Below are 25,337 nucleotides of genomic sequence, written 5' to 3' on the forward strand. Positions count from 1 at the left end.
ATTAGGTCCCACTTGTTTATTTTTTATTTTATTTCCATTTCTCTAGGAGGTGGGTCAAAAAGGGTGTTGCTGTGATTTAAGTCACAGAGGGTTCTGCCTATGCTTTCCGCTAAGAGTTTTATGGTGGCTGGCCTTACTAGGTCTCTAATCCATTTTGAGTTTATTTTTGTGTATGGTGTTAGGGAGTGTTCTAATTTCATTCTTTTAAATGTAGCTGGCCAGTTTTCCCAGCAGCAGACTGTCTTTTTTCCATTGTATATCCTTCCCTCCTTTGTCATAGATTAGTTGACCATAGGTGTGTGGGTTTATCTCTGGGCTTTCTATCTTGTTCCATTGATCTATGTTTCTGTTTTTGTGCCAGTACCATATTGTCTCGATTATACTGTAGCTTTGTAGTACAGTCTGAAGTCAGGGAATCTGATTCCTCCAGCTCAGTTTGTTCCCCTCAAGACTGCTTTGGCTATTCGGGATCTTTTGTGCCTCCATACAAATTTTTTTAAGAATTTTTATTCTAGTTCTGTAAAAAAAAATGCCACTGGTAATTTGATAGGGATTGCACTGAATCTGTACATTGCATTGGGTAGTACAGTCATTTTCACAATATTGATTCTTCCAATCCAAGAACATGGTATATCTCTCCATCTGTTTGTGTCATCTTTGATTTCTTTCATCAGTGTCTTATAGTTTTCTGAGTACAAGTCTTTTACCTCCTTAGGTAGGTTTATTCCTAGGTATTTTATTCTTTTTGTTGCAACAGTGAATGGGATTTTTTCCTTAATTTCTCCTTCTGATCTTTCGTTGTTAGTGTATAGGAATACAAGAGATTTCTGTGCATTAATTTTGTATCCTGCAACTTTACCAAATTCGTTGATGAGCTCTAGTAGTTTTCTGGTGGCATCTTTAGCATTCTCTATGTATAGTATCATGTCATGGGCAAACAGTGACATTTTTCCTTTTTCCAATTTGTATTCCTTTTATTTCTTTTTCTTCTGATTGCCGTGGCTAGGACTTCCAAAACTATGTCAAATAACAGTGGCAAGAGTGGACAGCCTTGTCTTGTTCCTGACCTTAGCGGAAATGCTTTCAGTTTTTCAACATGGAGAATAATGTTTGCTGTGGGTTTGTCGTATATGGCCTTTATTATGTTGAGGCAGGCTGCCTCTATGCCAACTTTCTGGAGAGTTTTTATCATAAATGGGTGTTGAATTTTGTTGAAAGCTTTTTCTGCATCTATTGAGATGATCATATGGTTTTTATTCTTCACTTTGTTTATGTGGTGTATCACACTGATTTGCGTATACTTAAGAATCCTTGCATCCCTGGGATAAATCCCACTCGATCATGGTGTATCATCCTTTTAATGTGTTGTTGGATTCTGTTCGCTAATATTCTGTTGAGGATTTCTGCATCTATATTCATCAGTGACATTGGTCTGTAGTTTTCATTTTTTGTAGTATATCTGTCTCGTTTTGGTATCAGGGTGATGGTGGCCTCATACAATGAGTTTGGGAGTGTTCCTTCCTCTGCAATTTTTTGGAACAGAGTTTGAGAAGGATTGGTGTTAGCTCTTCTCTAAATGTATAGTATTCACCTGTGAAGCCATCTGGTCCTGGACTTTTGTTGGAAGATTTATAATCACAGTTTCAATTTCATTACTTGTGATTGGTCTGTTCATATTTTCTGTTTTTTCTGGTTCAGTCTTGGAAGGTTATACCATTCTAAGATTATACCATTCTAAGAATCTGTCCATTGTTTCCAGGTTGTCCATTTTATTGGCATAGAGTTGCTTGTAGTAGTCTCTTAGGATGCTTTGTATTTCTGCAGTGTCCATTGTAACTTCTCCTGTTTCATTTCTAATTTTATTGATTTGAGTCCTCTCCCTCTTTTTCCTTGATGAGTGTGGCTAATGGTTTATCAATTTTGTTTATTTTCTCAGAGAACCAGCTTTTAGTTTTATTGATCTTTGCTATTGTTTTCTTTGTTTCTATTTCATTTATTTCTGCTCTGACCTTTATGATTTCTTTCCTTCTGCTAACTTTGGGTTTTGTTTGTTCTTCTTTCTCTAGTGCCTTTAGGTGTAAGGTTAGATTGTTTACTTGAGATTTTTCTTGTTTCTTGAGGTAGGTTTGTATAGCTATAAACTTCCCTCTTAGGACTGCTTTTGCTGCATCCCATAGGCTTTGGATCGTTTGTGTTTTCATTGTCATTTGTCTCTAGGTATTTTTTGATTTCCCCTTTGATTTCTTCAGTGATCTCTTGGTTATTTAGTAACGTGTTGTTTAGCCTCCATGTGTTTGTGTTTTCTACGTTTTTTTCCCTGTAATTGATTTCTAATCTCATAGCGTTGTGGTCAGAAAAGATGCTTGATATGACTTCAATTTTCTTAAATTTACTGAGGCTTGATTTGTGACCCAAGATGTGATCTATCCTGGAGAATGTTTCATGCGCACTTGAGAAGAAAGTGTAATCTGCTGTTTTCGGATGGAATGTCCTACAAATATCAATTAAATCTATCTGGTCTACTGTGTCATTTAAAGCTTGTGTTCCCTTATTAATTTTCTGTTTGGATGATCTGTCCATTGGTGTAAGTGAGGTGTTAAACTCCCCCACTATTACTGTGTTACTGTCCATTTCCTCTCTTAGAGCTATTAGCAGTTGCCTTATGTATTGAGGTGCTTCTATGTTGGGTACATATATAATTGTTATGTCTTCTTCTTGGATTGATCCCTTGATCATTATGTAGTATCCTTCCTTGTCTCCTATAACATTCTTTATTTAAAGTCTATTTTATCTAATATAAGTACTGCTACTCCAGCTTTCTTTTGATTTCCATTTGCATGGAATATCTTTTTCCATCCCCTCACTTTCAGTCTGTATGTGTCCCTGGGTCTGAAATGGGTCTCTTACAGACAGCATATATATGGGTCTTGCTTTTGTATCCATTCAGTGAGCCTGTGTCTTTTGGTTGGAGCATTTAATCCATTCACGTTTAAGGTAATTATCAATATGTATGTTCCTATGACCATTTTCTTAATTGTTATGGGGTTTTTTTTGGTAGGTCCTTTTCTTCTCTTGTGTTTCCCACTTAGAGAAGTTCCTTTAGCATTTGCTGTAGAGCTGGGTTGGTGGTGCTGAATTCTCTTAGTTTTTGCTTGTCTGTAAAGCTTTTGATTTCTTCATCAAATCTAAATGAGATCCTTGCCAGGGAGAGTAATCTTGGTTGTAGATTCTTCCTTTTCATTGCCTTAAATATATCGTGCCACTCCCTTCTGGCTTATAGAGTTTCTGCTGAGAAATCAGCTGTGAAACTTATGGGAGTTCCCTTGTATGTTGTCATTTTTCCCTCATTCCTTTCAATAATTTTTCTTTGTCTTTAATTTTTGTCATTTTGATTGGTATGTGTCCCAGCATGTTTCTCCTTCGGTTTCTCCTGCCTGCGACTCTCTGCGCTTCCTGGACTTGGGTGGCTATTTCCTTTCCCATGTTAGGGAAGTTTTGACTCTAATCTCTTCAAATATTTTCTTGGGTCTTTTCTCTCTCTCTTTTCCTTCTGGGAGCCCTATAATGCTAAAGTTGTTGCACTTAATGTTGTCCCAGCGGTATCTTAGGCTGTCTTCATTTCTTTTCATTCTTCTTTCTTTATTCTGTTCCCCGGCAGTGAATTCCACCATTCTGTCTTCCAGGTCACTCATCCGTTCTTCTGACTCAGTTATTCTGCTATTGATTCCTTCAACATATTTTTCATTTCAGTTACTGTATTGTTCATCTCTGTTTCTTTGTTCTTTAATTCATCTAGGTGTTTGTTCTTTAGTTCTTCTAGGTCTTTGTTAAACATTTCTTGCATCTTCTCCACCTTTGCCTCCATTCCTTTTCCGAGGTCCTGGATCATCTTCAGTATCATTATTCTGAGTTCTTTTTCTGGAAGGTTGCCTAGCTCCACTTCATTTAGTTGTTTTTCTGGGGTTTTATCTTTTTCCTTCATCTGGTACATAGTCCTCTGACTTTTCATTTTGTCTATCTTTCTGTCAATGTGGTTTTCCTTCCACATGGTACAAGACTGTAGTTCTTCTTGCTTCTGCTGTCTGCCCTCTGGTGGATGAGGCTATCTAAGAGGCTTGTGCAAGCTTCCTGATGGAAGGGACTAGAGGTGGGCAGAGCTGGGTGTTTCCCTGGTGGGCAGAGCTCAGTAAAACTTTAATCCTCTTGTCTGCTGATGGGTGGGGCTGTGTTCCCTCCCTGTTGGTTGTTTGGCCTGAGAAGACCCAACACTGAAGCCTACCTGGGCTCTTTGGTGGGCCTAATGGTGGACTCTGGGAGGGCTCACACCAAGGAGTACCTCCCAGAACTTCTGCTGCCAGTGTCCTTGTCCTCACAGTGAGCCAGAGCCACCCCCTGCCTCTGCAGGAAACCCTCCAACACTAGCAGGTAGGTCTGCTTCAGTCTCCTATGGGGTCACTGCTCCTTCCCCTGGGTCCCGATGCGCGCACTACTTTGTGTGTGCCCTCCAAGAGTGGAGTCTCCGTTTCCCCCAGTCCTGTCGAAGTCTTGCAATCAAATCCCACTAGCCTTCAAAGTCTGATTCTCTAGGAATTCCTCCTCCCATTGCCAGACCCCCAGGTTGGGAAGCCTGACGGGCTCAGAACCTTCACTCTAGTGGGTGGACTTCTGTGGTGTAAGTGTCCTCCAGTTTGTGAGTCACCCACCCAGCAGTTACAGGATTTGATTTTTACTATGACTGTGCCCCTCCTACCATCTCATTGTGGCTTCTCCTTTGTCTCTGGATGTGCCAGTGAGTTTTCTGGTGAGTTCCAGTGTCTTCCTGTCAATGATCATTCAGCAGTTAGTTGTGATTCGGTGCTCGCGCAAGAGGGAGTGAGCACACGTCCTTCTACTACGTCATCTTGAGCCAATCTCCCATGAATTTTCAAAGAAACGTCTTTTATTTTAGTTAATCATCAAAGTAATATTCAGTACATTTTCTATTTATTAAATTTTGCTTTGACTCACTTCACTGTTACTTCTAGATCCTTAAGTCTAAATGTACCTCATATCTACGGCCAACCCTTAGTTTTAATTTCTGGCTGATTCCCAGGGCTCAATTCCATTGTGATTAAAGAACATACTGTGAATAACTTCAGACTTCCAAACTTTGCTGAGGCTTTCTTTATTGGCCCAACACACAGTTATTCGGCAAAATGTTCCACATGCACTTTAAAGGAATGAATTATGGCACTGTTGGGGGCAATGTTCTTTTTTGTTAATTAGGTCAAGTCTGCTAGCTGTGTTGTTCAGATCTTCTATATTCTTAATTGAGTTTCCTTATTCTATCAGTTATTTAGAGTTATGCTAAAATTATGATTGTGGGTTTGTGTTTTTCTTTCAGTTCTGGTCATTTTTACTTTATATATTTTCAAGCTATGCTACTTGGTATATGCAAATTTAAGATCACGATCTCTTCTTGTTAGACTCACCTTTCATGTAACTTAAAATTTTCTATATAAGCAATCAGAAAGTATGGACACAGAGTTTCACATCTCTCTTCCCAGTCTGTATGCCTTTTAATTTCTTTTTCTTGTCTTACTGCACTTGCTAAGACCATCCTTCTTTACAACCTGGAATAGAAGTAATGAGAGCAAACATCTTTGCCTTGTCTATGATCTTAGGAGAAATGCATTGAGTCTTCGTGTTGAGTATGATGTTGCTATAAGTATTTTCACATGTGGTCTTTATCAAATTGAGGAAGTTCCCTTCTATTTTTAGTTTGCTACATGGCTTTATCATGAAAGTGTATTGACTTTTGTTCAATACTTTTAATGCATCTCTTGAAATAATCATATAGCTTTTTACTATATTTACTGATATGATGAATTACACTGATCAATTCACAGCTGTTAAACTAATCTTGCATTGCCAAGATATACCCCATATATCACTGAATTCAACATGCTAAAATTTTATTTAGAATTTCTGCATCTATGAGGAATATTGATCTTTATTTTCTTTTTGTGGTGGTATCATGGTACGCCAGTAATTACCAATTTATGGTAAAGTTAAAATGAAGTATTCCCTTCTCATATCTTTTATGAAAAGACTTCATATAGGATTAATACTATTTCTTTCTTAAAGTTTGATAAAATTCATTAGTGTGAGTACCTAGGCTTTACATTTTCTTTGTGGGGAAATTTTAAATTATAAATTCAGCCTCTTTAATCAGTATAGGGCTATCCAAATTTCTGTCACTTCTTGGTAATAATTTGTGTTTTTCAAAGACTTTTCATTTAAGTTGTCAAATTTATTGGCTGAAAGTTGCTCATAATATTCCCTTAGAAGTTTCCTAATATTTGTAGGATCTTTAGTGATATCCCCTGTTTTATTACAGACACTGGTAGTTAGTGTCTTCTCTTTTGTTCTGGATCAGTCTGGCTATAGTTCTACTTTATTAATCTTCATTTTATTTTTTAAAAACACGTTTTTCTCTATTGCCAATTTTCTATTTCAGTAATTTATCTTCTTACTTTTATTGTCTTCTTTTACCTACCTTGGGTTTAGTTTGCTGTATTTTTTAAATTTTAATGAGGTAGAAAATGAGATAACTGAAGTTTTTAAAATACAAACTTTTATAGATATAAATTCCCTGTAAATACTGCTTTAGCTTTATATCACAAATTTTATGTTGTATTTTCATTATCATTTAGTTAAAATTTTTTTCTAGTTTCTCTTGTGACATCTCTTGACCAATGGAATATAAAGACATGCTTTCAATATCCAAATATTTGGGATTTAATTACATTTTGGTCAGAGCTCATCCCCTATATAATTTCAATCTTTTCCACCTTATGGTTTACCATATGTTTTATCCTGGTGAATGCACATGTACACTTGAAAAAAAAATGTGAATTCTTCAGTTGTCACGGGTAGTGTTTTATAAACATCAATGAGGCCAAGGTGGCTGATAATTCAGAACTGCAAACTTTCTTAGGTGCCAAGTCTGGTCCCAGTTCAGATCTTTTAGCTGAGATCCTTTAAGTCTGTTTTGCACATGTGTGTTTCAGGGGTCAGCTAGAATTTGGGATTCCTTCTCACAGAAGAGTGAACCACATATAATGTAGAACACTCAACTGGCTGAGAGTACTTTGATACAGTGTTATGATAATTGAGAAAGGAATATGTAAGCGTGTGTTCCACTATACTAGCATTCATTGGCTGAGAGTACATGACAGCAGGCAGAGCACAGAAAAACATAACAAACTGGAAGTTTACTGTAATAGATTTATAAATAATTTTTTTAAAGAAAAATATTTCAGAGACAAACAACATTAAAAGGAATGACACTGAGTAGAGCAGCATCAAACAGCATACACAGGATGTACACAGGCTTGCACATCCTTTACATGCATTACCTGTAATCTCCCTACAGCGGTCCTTAGTAGTTATTAATTACCCAAATTACACTGATCAAAGACTCAAGTTAGGAACGTGAATTGATACCAAACTAACAGGTAATTTACTGATCTGATGATAAGGAAACTAAAAAAAACCAGAGCTTTAAATTTGTGTTAGACTTAGAAGTTCAAACAAGTTAAAATATACAGAGAGCTTTAATTGATAATCAGTGGCTACTAAACTTCCAAATTAAGAATATTAAGAACATCTCTCTTAATTTAATAATCCATTTATGAGGCAGCAAGATATCATAAAATAAGATGTTAAAGTCTATAAAAGGATACACGGTACATCTTGGAGTAAATAGTTTTTTATTCTATTTATTTTCCATTTACCAAACACAAAGCTGCCAACAAGCAGCTAGAAAAAGTCAAATTAATTTTCTTTACCTCGTGTCTTCCCAACAGATAACCGAGGGCATTACAGCTGCTTTAATACACATTGTAATAGGGTGCTGTCACTGGTAGGAAGAAAAGTGTGGAACCAGTGCTTTCCATATCAAACAAAGCAAGTAATTAACAGCCATTCTGGCACAATCCCTTATCACCAAAATACACAAAGGATGCTAAGTTCTCTCAAAGTCAATGCTCTGTTACCAAAAAGCAGAGCTGGTGTTTCGGGGTCATATTCGCTTTTTTATTACACAAGCATACATTTACTGCTCAGTGAAACATCTATAATTAAACACAAGAAGCCTATAATGCTAATATTCAGGCTAGCCTGCATGTTAGGGGTTCCCCCCCACTCCCCATACAGATGATTGCCTTTCATTTTAGAGTTTCAAGTAGCTACAGTTCACTTGGTTTTGATTACATAGCAATTAGATATGCAAATACATAAGATCCAGGAAAATACTTTTTCAAACATCAGATTGTGAGCAATCAGGCCTATTCTCTTCCCTTGTATATACAAGCAGCTCATTAAACAACTATTGTCTAAAAAACATCTCTGCCTCAAATGCCTTGGGGTGTTTTTTTTTTAAATGTTAAAATCATTCAAAACATATCCTTGGAATAAATCTCTCTCGGCAACCTAATTCGTGTGTATATATGCCAGAGCTGGGTGGGAAAGCACGGTAAGTGACCAAAGGAAAGAACATACCCTAATTCACATTGTCTGTTTAGAGTTACTTCAAGAACTTGTCAAGAAAAATTTTCAAATACACAATTTAAAACTTTCTGTTAAATGACACCTATTATTCCTAAATATTCCAACCACTTGATTGAGAAACTATTTTCATCTTACTTAGTAGGTTTACATTATAAGCTATACGCAAGTGTTAGTATGGAGAAGAATCATGTATATTGGGGAGAGGGGAAACATTTACACCTCAAGAAGATCAGAAATTGTTACCTATGTCTCGGTGTGACTTGAAAAAGTAAAATGGCCACTGATGTTCTTGCAAAATATCCTCACATATTCTCTCTACCCAGGCAATTAATTTTACTTACAGGTTTTAAATTACTATTTTGCTTCTTAACCTTAAGTCCTATTCAACTAACTTATAAAGTGCTTGTTGGCTGTCTTTCTCTTTTTTTCTCTATTTTGTAATTTAAGTCATGTGTCAGTTGTTTATATTTAAGTAAAATTTTTAAGTGTTTCTTCTGCATCTTCTATTTGATGCTCCTGTACTTCGGAAATTTCAAGAAACTGGCTGACTAAAATTCTGTGATAAGAACATAATTTTTTAATGGGCATTAATTATGTCCACACTTCACTGAGGAAATCAGAAATATAACTGCAGTAGCCCACCTTCGAGTCCCTTGCTTCAACTCTTATCACCGTCCGTATACACATCCCTTTACAACCCACTCTCTAACGGTTTCAGGTCACGCCACTCTGCTTAAAACCCTCCATTGCCTTACAGCTGCTCTTGCAATAAAATCCAGACTCCTTCCCCTGCCTGCATGGAAGGATATCTCCCGCTCTTTTCCACCCATGCTGATCTTGCTATTCCTCAGACAATCTACCGTCGTTCCTCTCTGAGTGCTTTACACTTACTCTCATTTTACCCTCTTGTCACACGATAGATGTCACCTCTGCCCACAGCCCTGACTTGGACGCCCTAGTTAGAAGCATTCCACACTGATCATACTTATTACACCATTTGATGCTATTCTCTTCATGGCACTTATCACCATCTCATACTGTAGTGTTCATTTACTTACCTGTTTATTTTCTGTCTTCCTCTCTAGTTGTGCTCCACGGGAACAACCTCCCAGTTTTGTGTGTGGCCCAGAGTAGGGAATCAAAAAATACTTATTAAATTTTGTTATAAATTTTAAAAGGTAGAAGAAATAATTTTCTAGACAGAAAAAAACATGTGAATAAATGTTATGTAGGGGTAATTAGGAATGGGCTGGTTGTTCAGAAGGTTAAGGGATGGAACTGAAAACATAGAAGAGACTGGAAAATAACATTGTGTGAAGGAGTTAATGGACTTGGTTGTATTACACTGCCATTTAAGGTTAAATTAAATGTACACTGTTGGTGATGGTAATGAAACAAGACCATGTTTGAGCTTGGTGATGCCACTACCACTGCTTCTCAGACTTTTCATCAAGCCTGGCACTTATGTCACAATGGGTCCTGGTCTTCCTTGACAGCTTGATGAATTGTTTTTCATCTAATCACTCCATCAAAGGAGAATTGCTCAAAAATGGTCACTGACAGTATTCATATCTTTACTGCCAATACAACTCACTTTCTATGTCCAGATTAGGTTTTACTTATTATTGGCCTATTCATATACTGCAAATTGGTCCAAAATAAATCATATATCTAGGTACCATGGAAAAAAGTTAAGAGCTTGGTCACTAGCACATTTCTAGATTATTTTTAATTCTTCCTATAATGAGTTTAAAGAGTTTTTCAGAAAGCAGAAAAGCACTGAAATCAGTGACTCCTGACTGAATGAGTATAACTAAATACATACTGTATCAATGGCAATGGAAGGAAAGACCTAAAAACACAAAATGAGCACCCTTAGAATCTGGTTTATGTTCCAAGAGATAAATGTACAAAACCTGCCAAACATTCACAATCATCTCTTAAGTACTTTTAATAATGGAAATTTATTTCCCCCAAATAATCAATGACAGGAAAAAACAAAAAATTGAAAGGGGAAAAGAGGGAAGGGAAGTGTTGGACAGAAACAAAGAAGACTGAGAGCACTAAAGTGGTAAATGTCAAAAATTGGCAAATGAGGTGAAAGGCACATGGGGTGTGGGGAGGGTTCTTTATATTCTTTTTGCAGTTCTTCTGTAAATTTAGTTACTTCGAAATACAAAGCTAGAAACAGGAATAATTTGTTCCTAACTGCTTATTTCTCCGTATTTTCTATATAAGTTTGCTCTCCCTAAGGCAGCATTACCCGACAGAACTCTGAGTAACAATAACAGTGGCTTGCACCCGCTGTCCAAAAGGGCGGCCACTTGTCACAGGCCCTCCTGAGCACTTCAACGTGACTGCGTGACTGAGCAGCTCAACTGTTCTCTTGTTCAGTTTTCATTTCAATCTCCGTATACAGCCAATGGCTACCCTACTGGACAGAGCACAGGTCTAGGCATTTCACTTGAAAAGAAACATACAGACTAAGGCTAGTTTAGTGAGAAATGACGATATGCTTTTGCTTATACCTTAAAGCAAGTTCTAATTAAACAAGCCTGGGGCAAGCGAGGGAGATTAGGGATGGCAAGCATCCTAAACTCAATCACAGAAACTCCCGTAAGGTATCCTCTACCTGGTGGTGACGGAGGACGTGAAAGATCATCTTGGGGTATTTACATGCACCTCAACCTTGACTACAACGAAACACTCCACTGTGAAAAAAGCCTCTATCAGAGAGATCTGATCAGGATAACATTTATTTCCTGCCAAATGATTTCTGCCCTCATGCCAAACATATAAAATGTTTTGTTTTTTTTTAAAATTTAGAACTCTTCTACCAGTTAGCTCTACACATGTATAATGTTCTAAACACAAATTCATGTACTGTTTTCCATGGTGACTTCATTATTTTCTTGTGATAATTATAACTTGCTATAAAAACTACATTTTTAAAAACCTTAAGTCCTAAACCATCACATTTGTGATGTGAGATGCTTCTGAACAACTACGATTACCTCCTGAGGTTTTTAAGATATACGAAAAATCTGAACAAATGCTTAAGACAGCCTCGACACAAAAATCTTATGCTCTCTTATATCAACAAGTAAAAAGAAAAGTGCCCTGTACACAATGGGAATTCTAAAAGTTAATAGGTAAAATTATTTTTTTGTATAAATTATCTACACAGCTTAAATAATAAAATAAAAAAGTTTATAGTAACTAAAGGTAAATCAGGAATGGAAACAGGACATTTAACTGCTTGGCAATGGGTGAGAAGAACCTTTTTTATTTCGTGACAAAGAGTACTACAACCTTGCATATACCTAGACAGAAAGACACACATATATATAAACATACTAACAAGATATCAATAACAACAAAAAAATTGACTTTAGTAGATATTATGCATATTACCTGAGGGGAAAAAGAACAGTTAAGAGATGACTGCAGAGGTCTAGGCAAAAAATAATGAGAGCACAGATTTAGACAATGGTGGTGGGGAGGCCCTGTGGGAACTCAGAAGATACTGAGCTGCACAATTGTGCAAATCTGTTAAATGATTAACTGAGGGTAGAAAGGACTCAAGGATATCTCCCAAGTGGTTTTGTTTTGTTTCTTTTAACCACAGCTACTGGTAAGAGTAAACTAATAAAGAACAAGAATCAAATCCTATAAACAAGCAAGGGATCAAGTACCAGAGGACACAATGATCCTCTGATGTACACACCTTCCACAATTTATTTTCTCCAAATAAACAGAAATCACTTCTCACTCTAAGGGCAGCACTTTGAAACACATATTAAAAGCAACATTTTAATTTTCTATCAAAACTTTCATAAGGCCACAGTATCATTCCATAACAACAAATCTCAGACAGCCAGCATACAAGGAGATTTAAGAACAGTGCTAATGCTTTGTGGAAGAAAGCTGAACAAACACCAAAACAATGCCCCAAACTAAGGGGGACTATGTAATTTGTCATCCAAATCAGGATAATTTGAAAGTGAAAGGAGGTACTAATAATTATGCCTAGACAATAAGTACAGCTGAAACTGTACTGGGCAAACCAAACCTTAGTGTCGCCCTTCCAAAGAGCTATACTGAGAAGAAAAACTTCAAAATATGAAGGTAATTATGGTTTAGAAACACTATACCTTTTCTTAGCAAAACAAACATTATTTACTCTTACTTTTCCTAGATCATTTGGTAACAAATATAGCACACCTGGACAAATCAGAACTAATTGCCTAGGCAAATTCTTACCTATACAATCGGAGCAAATTCTTCCAAAAACTAAACCACTGGACAAAAAAATTCCTCAGAAAGTTAAAAAGAATATTTGCTACTCAATTAAGAACTTCAAAAATTCTAATTTTACGTTTTTCACATATTGAGAAAAAAACAGACAACTGTCAAAAGTGATTAAAATTTAAGTCATTAAAATTATTTTAAAAGCAAAATAACTGAAAATGTGGAATTTGCAATCTTACCCTGCAGAATGAAATAATTTATAAAAGAATGTAAGATTTAACTGAATAAATAAAACCATAATGATAACAGAAAATAGCAAATATCTATACAAACTACTGAGGAATGTAAAAGCCTCTGATACTAAAGAAGAATCCAAAAAACCATAAAATATAGTTTGACTGTTCAGGTCATAATTTCTTTATGTAAAATAATTATAAGCAAAATTAAAAGGCAAACCATTCCTTCCTTTAACACGTATTTTCTTGGTACCAACTACGTGGCAGACACTTATAGCTCTACCACTGAGGACAGGGCAGTGAACAAACTGAGGACAGGGCAGTGAACAAAACAGACAGCTCTCTGCTCTCATCACCAAACACACACACCCTTAATGGGGGAAGATAAATAATAATAAACAGGTAAAGCATGTCCGGAGTGATAATGGATACAAGGAGCAAAAGGGTAAGAGAGCAATGTGGCAAGGCATCAGGGTTTGCTGTTTTGCGGCAGAGTGACTACCGAAGGTTTCTCTGAAAATGTGAAATTGAACAGAAATCTGAAGAGTGGAGACTGAGTTACAAAAAGATACCAGCGGAAGAGGATTCCAGCTGAGGGACCAGCAAGACCAAAGCCCTACAAGGAGAGCATCAGTATGCTGAAGGAATGGAAAGGTGGGACCTCAGTCACAGAGGTGGCAAAAAGAAGCCTGCAAGGCAGCTAGACACAAGACCAAGCAGGGCCTTGTTAGCCACAGTAAAGAGCTGACTCTTACTGAACACATAAAAATATATTGCAGGATTATTCTTTAAAAATCACTCTGGTTGCCAGAGGGAGCCAGAGAGGAAGAGTGGAGATAAGGAGATCAAAAGACTATTGAGGAAAATCACAATGTAATAATGAAACTCTTGCACTCAGCCTGGGTTCAAATCCTGAGTAAGCAACTCACTATTGAGGTGAAGAGAACCTCCTCTATGTCTCCACTTCCTCACCGATAAAATTAGAAAAGCAACAGTAGCTACCTCATAGGGCTGTTTGGGAATTAATGAGTGAATTCCCGAGGAGCGATGAGAGAGCAGACCTAAGTCACCACAGGTGCTCAGTGTGCTGCACCCTCACCACCACCACCAACTCAGCACTGCTGTCACCAGCCACCCCGCCCCATTCAACCCAGTCCAAATGGTAAGTAGGCAGTCGGGAATTCAGTGGAGAGTTTAGCCTAACTCCACACGGGGAGTAGTGGGGAAGAGTATTGGAGGGGGGGTGCAAAATTTTGTTGGCAACAGGATATTTACAAAGTTGCAAAGTATTCCCCTTAGATTAGTTATTAATTTAAATGGGGGAAAAGTATCTCTACAATGAAAAAATATGATTGATGCCATTTTAACCAAAGGATGAAACTTAGTATCATCAATATGGGGCAAACTAATATTATGTGCTGAGGACACAACATTTAAAAAAACAAACAAAAAAACCCCCCAAACGAACAAAACAAAACAAAAAATCCTTGCCAAAAATGCAAGAACGAAAACAAGTTACTAGTCAGAAATTAATCTTATCAGTTACAAAGGTGAAATGATACAGAACTTCCTTCACATCAGAATATGAAAAATAATAGTATTTTCTATGTGAAGTGATTAGTAATCTATATTTAGAATACTTTATAGGTATCTGAATTCAGCAAAAGCTTAAGTTGAAAACTTATTAAGACCTTTTAAGGTCTTAATTAATCAACTGGCCAAGTTGTTAGGAGCAGTCCTAACCTGCTATAATTTCTATTTGCTCTTTTCTAAGTAACATATAATTCACAAAATGAAGAATCACAGTTTTGACTTTTTTGGACCCAAAGACTGTGATATCATCCCGGCCCTATGACAATTCCTGATTTAAAAAAATAATAACAACTATACATGTCTTTAAAAGTCAAAAAGTTAACAATTATACATGACTTAAAATAAAAGAATAGCATGTTTTAAAATTCAAAGAGCAACAATATAATTTCTTTAAATTGTTATCTTTCATAACTGAAGGAGAAAAATAAAAGTAGTAGGATAGAATAGGATGGCTCACTAGGCTTATGAAACTGTCTAATAATTTGTCACTAATAAAACGGAAAAAAATTTTCCATCGAAGTTCTTGTTAAAGGATTTTGAAAAAGAAAATCAACTGATGCAGCATAATGATAAACACATAAGCAACATTCCACTACTAATTCTGTCCACAGAGAACTGAACCTTCTGAAAGAAAATCTGTTATATATACAACACATTATAAGGTGCTCAAAGATTCCTTAACTAAACTGACTGCTATCCAATCAAGACTGAATTTTAAAAGGCTCATTAACAGCATCTAGTGATAAAATGGACTCTCCCTTTTCACTGAAACTCATGTCTCATTTCATTAGACATGGACAGTTAACTCATCTTGGTATTATTAGATCTATGGCAGAGTAATTAGCTTAAGTTTTACAGGTTACTCAAAGAGCTACTTTAGTAATGAAAACAGGTTTATTCTCATTGGATCCATCTTTTTATCCCTTGAAGAGTGTCTTACAAATTTAGAAAAAACTATACTTTAAATAAATAGTAGCAGAATTTTTATTTCAAATCTCCCCAGTCTTTCTTAGCACTTAATACAGGCAAAGCAATGACTCTTTTCTATAAAAATGTACTGAAATACTATCCAATCTGAATTAAACATTTAATTTGTATTGCACTGCTTTATATTCTTCCATCTTAAAACAAAGCTAAGTCACTTGAGTCCAAAATGAACGTGTAACCAGAAACAGAACTAAAAAAAAGAATATTTTGAAAACACTCAGAGGAAAAATGAGGGTATGAGAAGAAAGAAGAAAAGTGGGGAGGAGAGGACACCACAGGGCTAGTTTCCAGTCCTGAAAAAACCAGCGGATCATACAGCAAGCTGGTGTTTAAGCCAGAGCTGCTGCCAAAGGTAGCCTGCCAGTACAGAAATCAAGCGTTTAGGAACTTTTACAGCATTCTGACTGTATAGTTTTGTCTGTTGATACAAAAAGTTTTAAATAGGATTAAAATTACCTTTTAAAAATTGTTTCTCTGATAATTTCATTATATTTTACAAAAGAATTGGTCTACGATGAATTAGAATTTTGTTGTAATGTTCTTTTGTGGCAGATAATTTGAAAAGTAGATTTAAAACTCTTCCAGAAAGGCAGGCTTTCCTTTCTCTTTAAAAAGAAACCAATCGATCACTTTTTTTTTTGGCGGTACGCGGGCCCCTCAAGGCTGCGGCCCCTCCCGTCGCGGAGCACAGGCTCCGGACACGCAGGCTCAGCGGCATGGTCCATGGGCCCAGCCGCTCCGCAGCATGGTCCATGGGCCCAGCCGCTCCGCAGCATGCGGATCCTCCCGGACCAGGGCACGAACCCGTGTCCCCCGCATCGGCAGGCAGACTCCCAACCACTGGGCCACCAGAGAAGCCCCAATCAATCACTTTTGAGGCTGAATTCAATGCTATGTCCCATGACATAAAAAAAAAAAAAGAGAGAGAGAAAGAAAAAAAGCAGAGGAGGACTTAAAGTTACTAGGGAATTAGTTTATAGCTAGAGTACGACACCTCTGAGACACAGGACTGTCATTAAGTATGTCAAAGGCCCTAAGGTTAAGAGATTATTTTGTTTTAAATTCAAAGTAGAATTAGGATCAGAGGATCTAAGTTCCAAAGACAGATTTTCTGAACATAGGGAAGAACTTTCTAAGTGTTCTAAGACTTGGTTATTTGTTTGTGGCCTTTGGTCTCTTCTCCCTTCCATCCATCCCTTTGACTGCCATATCATATAACTCCTTACTTTAAAAACATAAGTGCCAATGCACTGCTTTTAGAATAAAAAGAAAAAGTTTTAATATCATATTCAAGGTCCTATTATCCTCAGATCCCAACCTTGTCTCCAATACCACTTCTCCCACTATACCTTATAACTTCCACTGCAATATGTCAAGCATTAGCATAAGGACACATACTGGTTGATCCTACCTCTGATTTCTAGAATACCATTCCACTCATCTGCCCTGTTAAGTTCCTACTCCAGTCCCATCTTCTCTAGCTTTCCCTGAAACCCTCAACCTGTAAAAGAACTCATCACTTCCTTGGCGTCCCACAGCACAATGTATAACACCTGTTGTGGTTATCTACCACACTGTGCATTAGCCCACTGTCAAATTTATCAGTATCTTGGGGATAAAAGACACTTGAGGACAAAAAATCATAGGCATTCAAAAAATACTTGCTGCCTAAAAAGGTATTAAATTAACTATGACAGGAGGTGGTGAAAATAGAGTAACAACCATGTGCAGTACAGAAACTAAAATATGATAGCATTAGATATAACAAGTGTTAGACTTCATGGCTTTAATAGGGTTCCTTCCAAACCAGATTATACCTTACTATAATTTTCATAATCACTCTTCTAAAGCAACTGACCTGTTTTTATAGCTAAATACTACTATTCAAATCAGATACATGGAATTTTCTAAGCATGTAATTTATAAAATTAACTTTTTTTTTTTTTTTTTGTGGTACGCGGGCCTCTCACTGTTGTGGCCTCTCCTGCTGCGGAGCACAGGCTCCGGACGTGCAGGCTCAGCGGCCATGGCTCACGGGCCTAGCCGCTCCGTGGCACGTGGGATCCTCCCGGACCGGGGCACAAACCCGTGTCCCCTGCATCGGCAGGTGGACTCTCAACCACTGCACCAGGGAAGCCCTAAAATTAACATTTTTAAGAGAGAATCCATAAAAATTCCTACTCTATGATGCACTGAGTCAAAGGTACCAATGGCATGGGTCAGGGTGGGGGGTATTAAGCCAGGGATATAAAGTACAGAGAAAAAACCCATTCCTCACAGGGTACAGCCTTTCTCAACTGGTTCCACAGGGAATCAAGTACTTAATGCCTGGCCCAAGGCATAAATTACATATAATTAACCTCTCCTATCTATAGTGGTGCTTGTTATGAACCACTCTCAGTGAAACTGAAGAACTTCTAAGATGAGGAGCCCTAGCTGAGAAGGGCTGTGTGAACTAATAGAAAATTACAGCACTTTTCCTCTTGAAAACATTTAAAACAGTAATTAGTTTCTTGGGCCCAACCAGAAGTTTATTACAATATAATGGACCTTAAGACCAGTTATGGTAATACCATTTCAACTATGTCTAACCATTATTCATAAATGGGTTCAATGACAAAATAAGAAGTGTATTTCAAACAATTGTCTAACTGGGAAATCAGAGATGGCTGCATTGCTCATAACAGCAAGGACCTTTTAAAGACACAGAGAAATATATACTTATGGAACAGCTTCTTTAACAGCGCCTTACATGAAAGTTTAACTCTGTTGGTGAATGTTGGGAAACTGGTTCTCACATACATTGCTGAAGTAATGCAAAACAATAATCCCTAAAGAGAAGAATTTAGCACTAGCTAGCAAAACTATATATTGTGATACCACTTCTGTAATTCTATTCCAAAGATAAACTAGCAAGTATACGTAAAGATGTATATAAAAGCTATTCAATACAGCACTCTTCCTATGTGTTACAGCAAAAGCCTAGAAGCAATCTAAATGTCCATTAATAGGGGAATGCTGGAATAATTTACGGTACGCAGACACAATGGAATATGATGAAGTTATTAAAAGGAATAAAGACTGCCTCTATATACTGCCAGTAAGTGACTTAATGATACACTATTAAGTAAAAAACAAACAAAAAAAACAAGGCAAGGCATAGAAAAGTATAGAGTATACAATTATCTATGAAGGGAGTGAGAAATTACACACACACACGCTCATGTAACTGTTCACGTAAAACAAAGAAATGGAAGGATAAGCCAAATACCAAAATAAAAAATTTACCCAAACTGCAAGATGGGGGATAGATAAAAGAGACAGGGATAAAAGCAGGACTTCTCTGAAAATTTCCTACTTTTTAGATTTGATTTTGGAACCATGTAAATATTTTACAAGTAACAGAAAAATAAGAAATTCGTAAAACTAGAAATCCAAGTGTAACAAATGACCTTAACTGTTTATCCATATGATGGCATAACTGATATATACTGAAAAACTATTGAGTGCTTTAAAAGTAATTTCTCTCTCTAGTGAAACATACCCTAAAAACAGTAAGAACTGGTGAAAAACTGTTTTCACTGACTATACTGTTGGTAGTAGTGTTTGTATTGTTATTCTGAGACTGTTTTGTATATTTTAGAATAAAGAAAATCAATCATTTTGTGTCATTAGGAACCGGCATTTTCAGTGGGAAACAAAATATAGATACAAGATCAATTTAATAAAACACTGTAGTTTTCATTTTAAATGAGAATGAACTTTGTAAAGATACTTATATTCCTGAGTGTGTGTGTATGTGTGTGTGTGTGTGTGTGTGTGTGTGTGTGTACCTATGTATCTCCTAACTCTGTCCTGAAAAGGTCTACAAATAATGAGTGACACTAGAGCCCATAATGCAGTTTCCAAATACTATTTTTCACTAATAGTTATCAGGGTTCCTTAAAGAAGTGGCTGATCTCAAGTCTGGGGAGGAAATCTTACAATGAGCCTGGACTATTATATACACCAGAAAACAAAGTTACTAGCCCCGAACTACTAGGATTGTGTTAAAGGGACTTGGAAGTGAATTTGAAAAGGCCCCCCACTGGTCAAACCACGTGATCATCAGTTAAAAACACTTAAGTGCAATGAACTGAAATGCATTAAAACTGTTTAAATGCATTCATAATGATACTCAAACTAAAACAAAAAACCTCACTCTTCACCTCTGGAGGATTCCTAGGAACCAACTCACTATTTTAAACCTAGTAAGTGAAGAACTGAGCATTTATTCCACCTCTCCTATAAAAAGTAAACCTAGCTAATAAGAGCAAAGAAACAGGATAATAACTATTTTGGAGTTCCTACTGAAATAAAGGGCCTAAAAAACAATCAACAGTTAACTGCTGAAATCAGGAGGAAACTAGATTTTAGGTACCACAACCACAGCACTGCTTGTGAAAGTTTCTTTCAAAAGGAAGAAAGGAAATGAGGAAGGGAGGGCAGGAGATCTAAATCTGATTAAACCTTTCTCACCACCAATTTACCAAAAATACAGGGGACAGAGATAAGTGTTAAACACCACCATGAAAGTGCAATCAGCACAAGCCACGGGAAATCTTTGGTACAAATAACTCAGTCCTTTTACAAATAAGTTACAAGGAGAAATGGGGGCGAGGGTGAGAATGGCTTAAGAGATCTATCAATCTCTTAAGCAAGGTATTGATATACGGCCCTCACTTGGATACCATGAAAATGTTTTTTCAAAGCACATTTATGAGACAAGAAGGGAACTGTGAACAATGACAAGATACATAGCAACACAAAGAAATTGTTTTGGTGATTTAAAAAAAACATAAACATGATAGCATTAAAGAGTCCTTCTATTTTAGAAACACCTAATAAAATGTTTACAGCTGAAATTATGTCTGGAATTTGCTCCCCAAATCATCTGGTAGGCGGAGGGGGAGGAAGGGTAAGGGGGAATGTGGGCACACATGGAAGGAGACGGACAATGCTGACACTGGGTGATGAATAAACGTTCAAAATGTGCCACGATGAAAGGTGGTTTTTCTGGTTGTGTTTTTTTTTCTTTTTTTTAAAGAAACTATACCTACGCTCGAGGTTGTGAGAAAGCCTAGTACTCAACAAGATCAATAAAGCAGGCTGTTTGGACCATGTTTGTACGTGATGTTGTATCACTGGCTATCACAGCCACTTCAGTATGTCAAACAAAAAACTGTATTAATCTGATTATTTTCCAAGTGTTGAGAGAGCAACAACATCTTTCATAAAAATAAAAGTCTAAGCTGCCCCCGCAAATCAAGCAAATTTATTTTTGCATATACTATCAATATCGCCTTGAAACATCTTTTAAGTGTGCTTTCTTATCAGCCAGCACAAAGTCTTAGACATTATAAAGCTCAGTTACTTGCCAATTAAACTGACATAGGACAGGGTACAAGGTTGCAGGAGAAAATGCCAATTATAAAGCATCATGAATAGTAAAAGATTCACTTTCTATAACACATGTAAAAGTGTACATAACTGCAGAGAGAACGATCTACAAGAAAACATACCAAAATTGTCAATAAGTCTCTAGAGTGATAGAATCAGGTGCCTATACTTTTTCCCAGACCATATACACTTTTAAACTTTTCTAAAAATATCACATATTAACTAGTTAAAATATATATGCACCATAAGAAATTAATAGGACTATAAGAGACATTTAAGAAAATTTTATAACGTATATGAAAAGTGACATGTAAAAACAGTTATGAAATTCTACTTATGTTTGCAATTATACAATATGCCTCTCTAATAACATTTCATAGATCATGGTCCATACAACACTGCAGTTCCTCAAGAAGTTATGGGGATAGCTCTTGGAAAGGAGAGACTGTGGTCAAATATATTTGGGAAACAAAGTTAAAAACTGAATTAAAATTTTATTACAGATTGATCTAATTTTAAATTCAAAGCCCATGTTCTGAAGAGAATGAATTGCAGAGCTGAATTTCAATGTCCAGCAAGATGTATGTTTATACTGAGTGTAGTTACTAGTTAGAAATGAGGGACTGGATAAGTTATTTGACCTCTTTAAGCCTCCATTCCTGTTAGAAGAGTAAAAACTATCTTTTGAGATTGTTGAATGGTCTGAATAAGACACTGCACAGATCATGAAAGTGGTTAATACCATCTGGCCACTGCTATTTGCAGCCTTAGAAGGTCATCTGATTCCCTGAGTGTACATCCCTTCATTTCAAGTAAAGAGCTCTAACTAGAATTGCTGAGTCTTACTGGAAATTTCCAGAAGACACAACATTTGACTAACCCTGCTTTGATCAACTGTAGACATTTCACCGGTCAACATTTCTGGGTGGGAGTGGGGAGCAGAAATACAAGCATGGCTCCTTAGTCTCCTACTAAGTCTGAGTGCAGTTCTTGCTCTTAGGCTCCATGAGTTTACCCAGTACCATTCCCCTGGGGTATTTTTATACAATGGCAATACTGTTGTGCCCATCAATAATGCTGAAGTAATACCCATCTAAGAGAATGAAAATTAAAGTGGCACACTCACTCCCTTACTTAAAACCAACAGCTTAGAATGATACAGCACTGCCTATCTTCCCAAAAGAATTAAAAGCACATAGGATTTATAATTATCTCTATTTATAAAATCTTTTATGGGGCAGGGATAGGGGAGAATCTATGCCTTTCATTTATTACCTAAACATTCACTCCTTTCCCAGATAATTTTTTCCAGTTCCTGCTCTGTGCCAGGTACTGATCGAACAACAGGGAAGTACTCCATAAAACACACATGGTATGCCCTCACTGGGTTTATCAGACTAGCAGTGAAGGATACAAATCAGCAAACAGTATTCCATCATAATACCTTGGACAGTCAGTAAATTAAGGTTTATTTTCTAGCTTTTACATAAACTGACAACTCTGCAGAAAAGTTTAAAGTTTTCCTTTAAACACATGAAATATACCTCAATCGGCCTTATTACTATATTTCTTTTTGCTTCCATCTATTTGTCATGTTCTTTCTAAAAATAACAGCCAAAAAAATAAAAATAACAGCCAAGCAATGAACGACAGTACCTTCCATTTTGATTTTTTACTAGCACTTTTAAGAACTCAATGGGCAGAGTTAGTACAGAATAAACCAAAATGAGTTGGTTGACAATTATGGGCAGATTTAAATTAAGATTACAGAAAACACTCTTGGCATTATATATCTACATATAAATTCTTCACCATAATATCAAACATACGACAGCCATTCAAATTAACTTGATATCCCCTAAGTATGTTCATCTGTAGCACTTTAATAAAACCAAAAATATAATCTGCAGTCAAAATTTTGTTGGTGTCTTAATTTATTACTGTTTTCATGCATTAATCTGTAAACATTTTTTATCTCATTAGACAACAGTACATATTAAAAAAAATAATAAAATGTGTGAACTGCTTCTATTTGTGCTTAAGAACAAAGTGGACAAGACAGAATATGGACACACCAACCACCAGAGAAACAAAACAGAAAAGCCATCAGAATATGGGATATTCAAAGGTCACAAAGCAACAACAAAAGTACTGTCGTTTCCAAAGCGTAAAAAACTGTAGTATTCCCTCATGATACAACATGAGTTTAAACATAAAATGTACTAATAATGTTAATATAAAATTTATTAAGAACAATCATTAACATTAATTGATTGATTACTATGTGTCAAAACACTATTCTAAGTGCTTTACAACTGATTTAATCCTCACAACCATCGTAAGAGAAGTGACATCACTACTCCCTCACTACATTATATGGCACAAAGAGATGGAGTAATTTGCTAAAATCACAAAGCTGCTAAGTGATAGAACCAAGATTCAAACAAAAGCAAGATGATTATAGAGCTTACTCTCTTAACCACTCTAATCTTCTGTCAAAAATGATAGCAGAAAAATGTTCTTCAGGCTACAAAGTTCAACTTGACTGAAAACAGAACTCACCATGTCTCATTACAGTTCCAAGCTCTAATCCTCAGCGCCTGTGAGTGTGTGAGTGGAGTAAGTGGAGAGTCATTACTACAGAACTAAGAGAGGCTGAGGAGAGGGCAAAACACGTTTTGTTAACTGACCGATATTAATAACTTGTTTAACTGATGGATACACTAATCTTTTGGTGAAGATTTATTTGTCCTTCAGTTGTTGAGAGTTCATCTCATTGTCCCTAGGCTATTAAATTAGCATTATTTAATGCAACGCAACCATAAGTGCAAACGGGAACCAAAACTGCGTGGCGATATGAGACTGCCACTCAGCTGATTCACAATATGCTTAAATTTTTTTAAGATTCTAATAAAAAAAGTTGTTTTAAATACAACAGCTAAATATGCTTAGGGAGAACTCACATGCTTCCCTCAAAGTATCTTTATACTCAGCTGACAAGAACAGCTTATAATAAGATCTAAAGATAATCAGTATCATTGACTGGCCTCTCCCTCCAACTTAACTACTAAGTCATTATTTGTCTGTAAGGAGAGAAAATGATTGAGATCCAGTCAGCTTATGGGAGAGCTTAAATGAAATGAAGTGAGAAGCTCAAAAAGATGCATATCAGAATGAAGTCAGAATGCCTTATCGGTCTGGTGGTCATTCCGTAAGCTCCACAAAGTGATTCAATGCACACGCTCTAACATAACAATAACATAACGTAACATAACAGGTCTAGCATTTGATATCCCTTTCAAGGCAATGTATTTAAAAAATAAACAAACAAACAACAAACCCTTCCTAACAATAAATCTCATCTTTGGCAATCAAATTCTAGGTTATTTTTTAAAATCAGTCAAACATTTTTCACACAGGCAGAAATTTCAAAAGTATTCTGCCTCTTAGTATCACTGGATAAAAGGAAACAAGGCAAAAAAACCTTCCTAAAAACAATCTTTAAAGTAGGCAGTTAGGTGATTATACTAGAAAAACAAGAGTGGCAAAAGAAAAAAGCAGAAAGCAGGAACAATACACTTTAAAGTAAAATGTCTAGAAAACTTAAAATCAACACAAAATGTTGGTAAAAACCAAAATGACTCTCATATGGCTAGTTATAAGCCTTTTTTTCCTATGTTTACTAACTCTCCTGATGAGATGACATACATCCAAAGTTATTCATTTGATCCTTCTCATTTAAATCTCATCAAAAGAAACATTTTAGATTTTTCAAAGTTTTAGTTACATCTTTTATATATACAACATTATAGTCTGACTAATTTCCAAACTGGCGTTTCTCAAGTGTAAAAACCAAAGGTAATATCATAGACTGATATTAGCTGGCTAAATGATAATCAAAAAGGGAAAATCATGACAACACCTTTAAAAAGTTCAAAGGTTTCAGACATCAAATAATGTATAGTGTTTTAGGGTCTAGATATTTTGTTACTAAAATTCGAAAGTATAAGTAAATTATTCACATAAAGACCTGCCCCATTTTCAAGGACTTACCTTCTTTTTATCCCTCATCGAGCCTTTGCCTCGGACCATTATCTTACATCCTGTTTCTGCTTCAAGCTGTTTAGCAGTAAGTCCTCTAGGTCCAAGGATTCTCCCAACGAAATTAAACTGGGGGGGAAAAAAAAATCAACATACATTATTCACTTAAAGTTATTTTAAAGTATAAATTTACTTCCTTCAGTTAGATTTTTAAAAAATATTAAGTTGAAATAAAAT

The 25,337-nt window shown here is 36.3% G+C and overlaps 1 protein-coding gene across 8 annotated transcripts in view; it reads right to left on the minus strand.

Moving 5' to 3' along the window:
• The window catches only part of QKI (QKI, KH domain containing RNA binding), a 143,452-nt gene that overhangs the window by 65,715 nt on the left and 52,400 nt on the right, over positions 1–25,337 (minus strand). For all 8 annotated transcript variants that reach the window (XR_004352438.1, XM_032650584.1, XM_032650589.1 and 5 more), the window contains exon 3: positions 25,113–25,229. Coding sequence is in view for 7 of the 8 variants with exons in the window: in XM_032650584.1 (XP_032506475.1) it covers positions 25,113–25,229 (117 nt within the window). In the remaining variant the exon portion in view is untranslated. The remainder of the gene's footprint in view (positions 1–25,112; positions 25,230–25,337) is intronic.

Source organism: Phocoena sinus, chromosome 12, assembly GCF_008692025.1.
Source record: "Phocoena sinus isolate mPhoSin1 chromosome 12, mPhoSin1.pri, whole genome shotgun sequence".
In the NCBI taxonomy this organism is placed as follows: Eukaryota; Metazoa; Chordata; class Mammalia; order Artiodactyla; family Phocoenidae; genus Phocoena; species Phocoena sinus.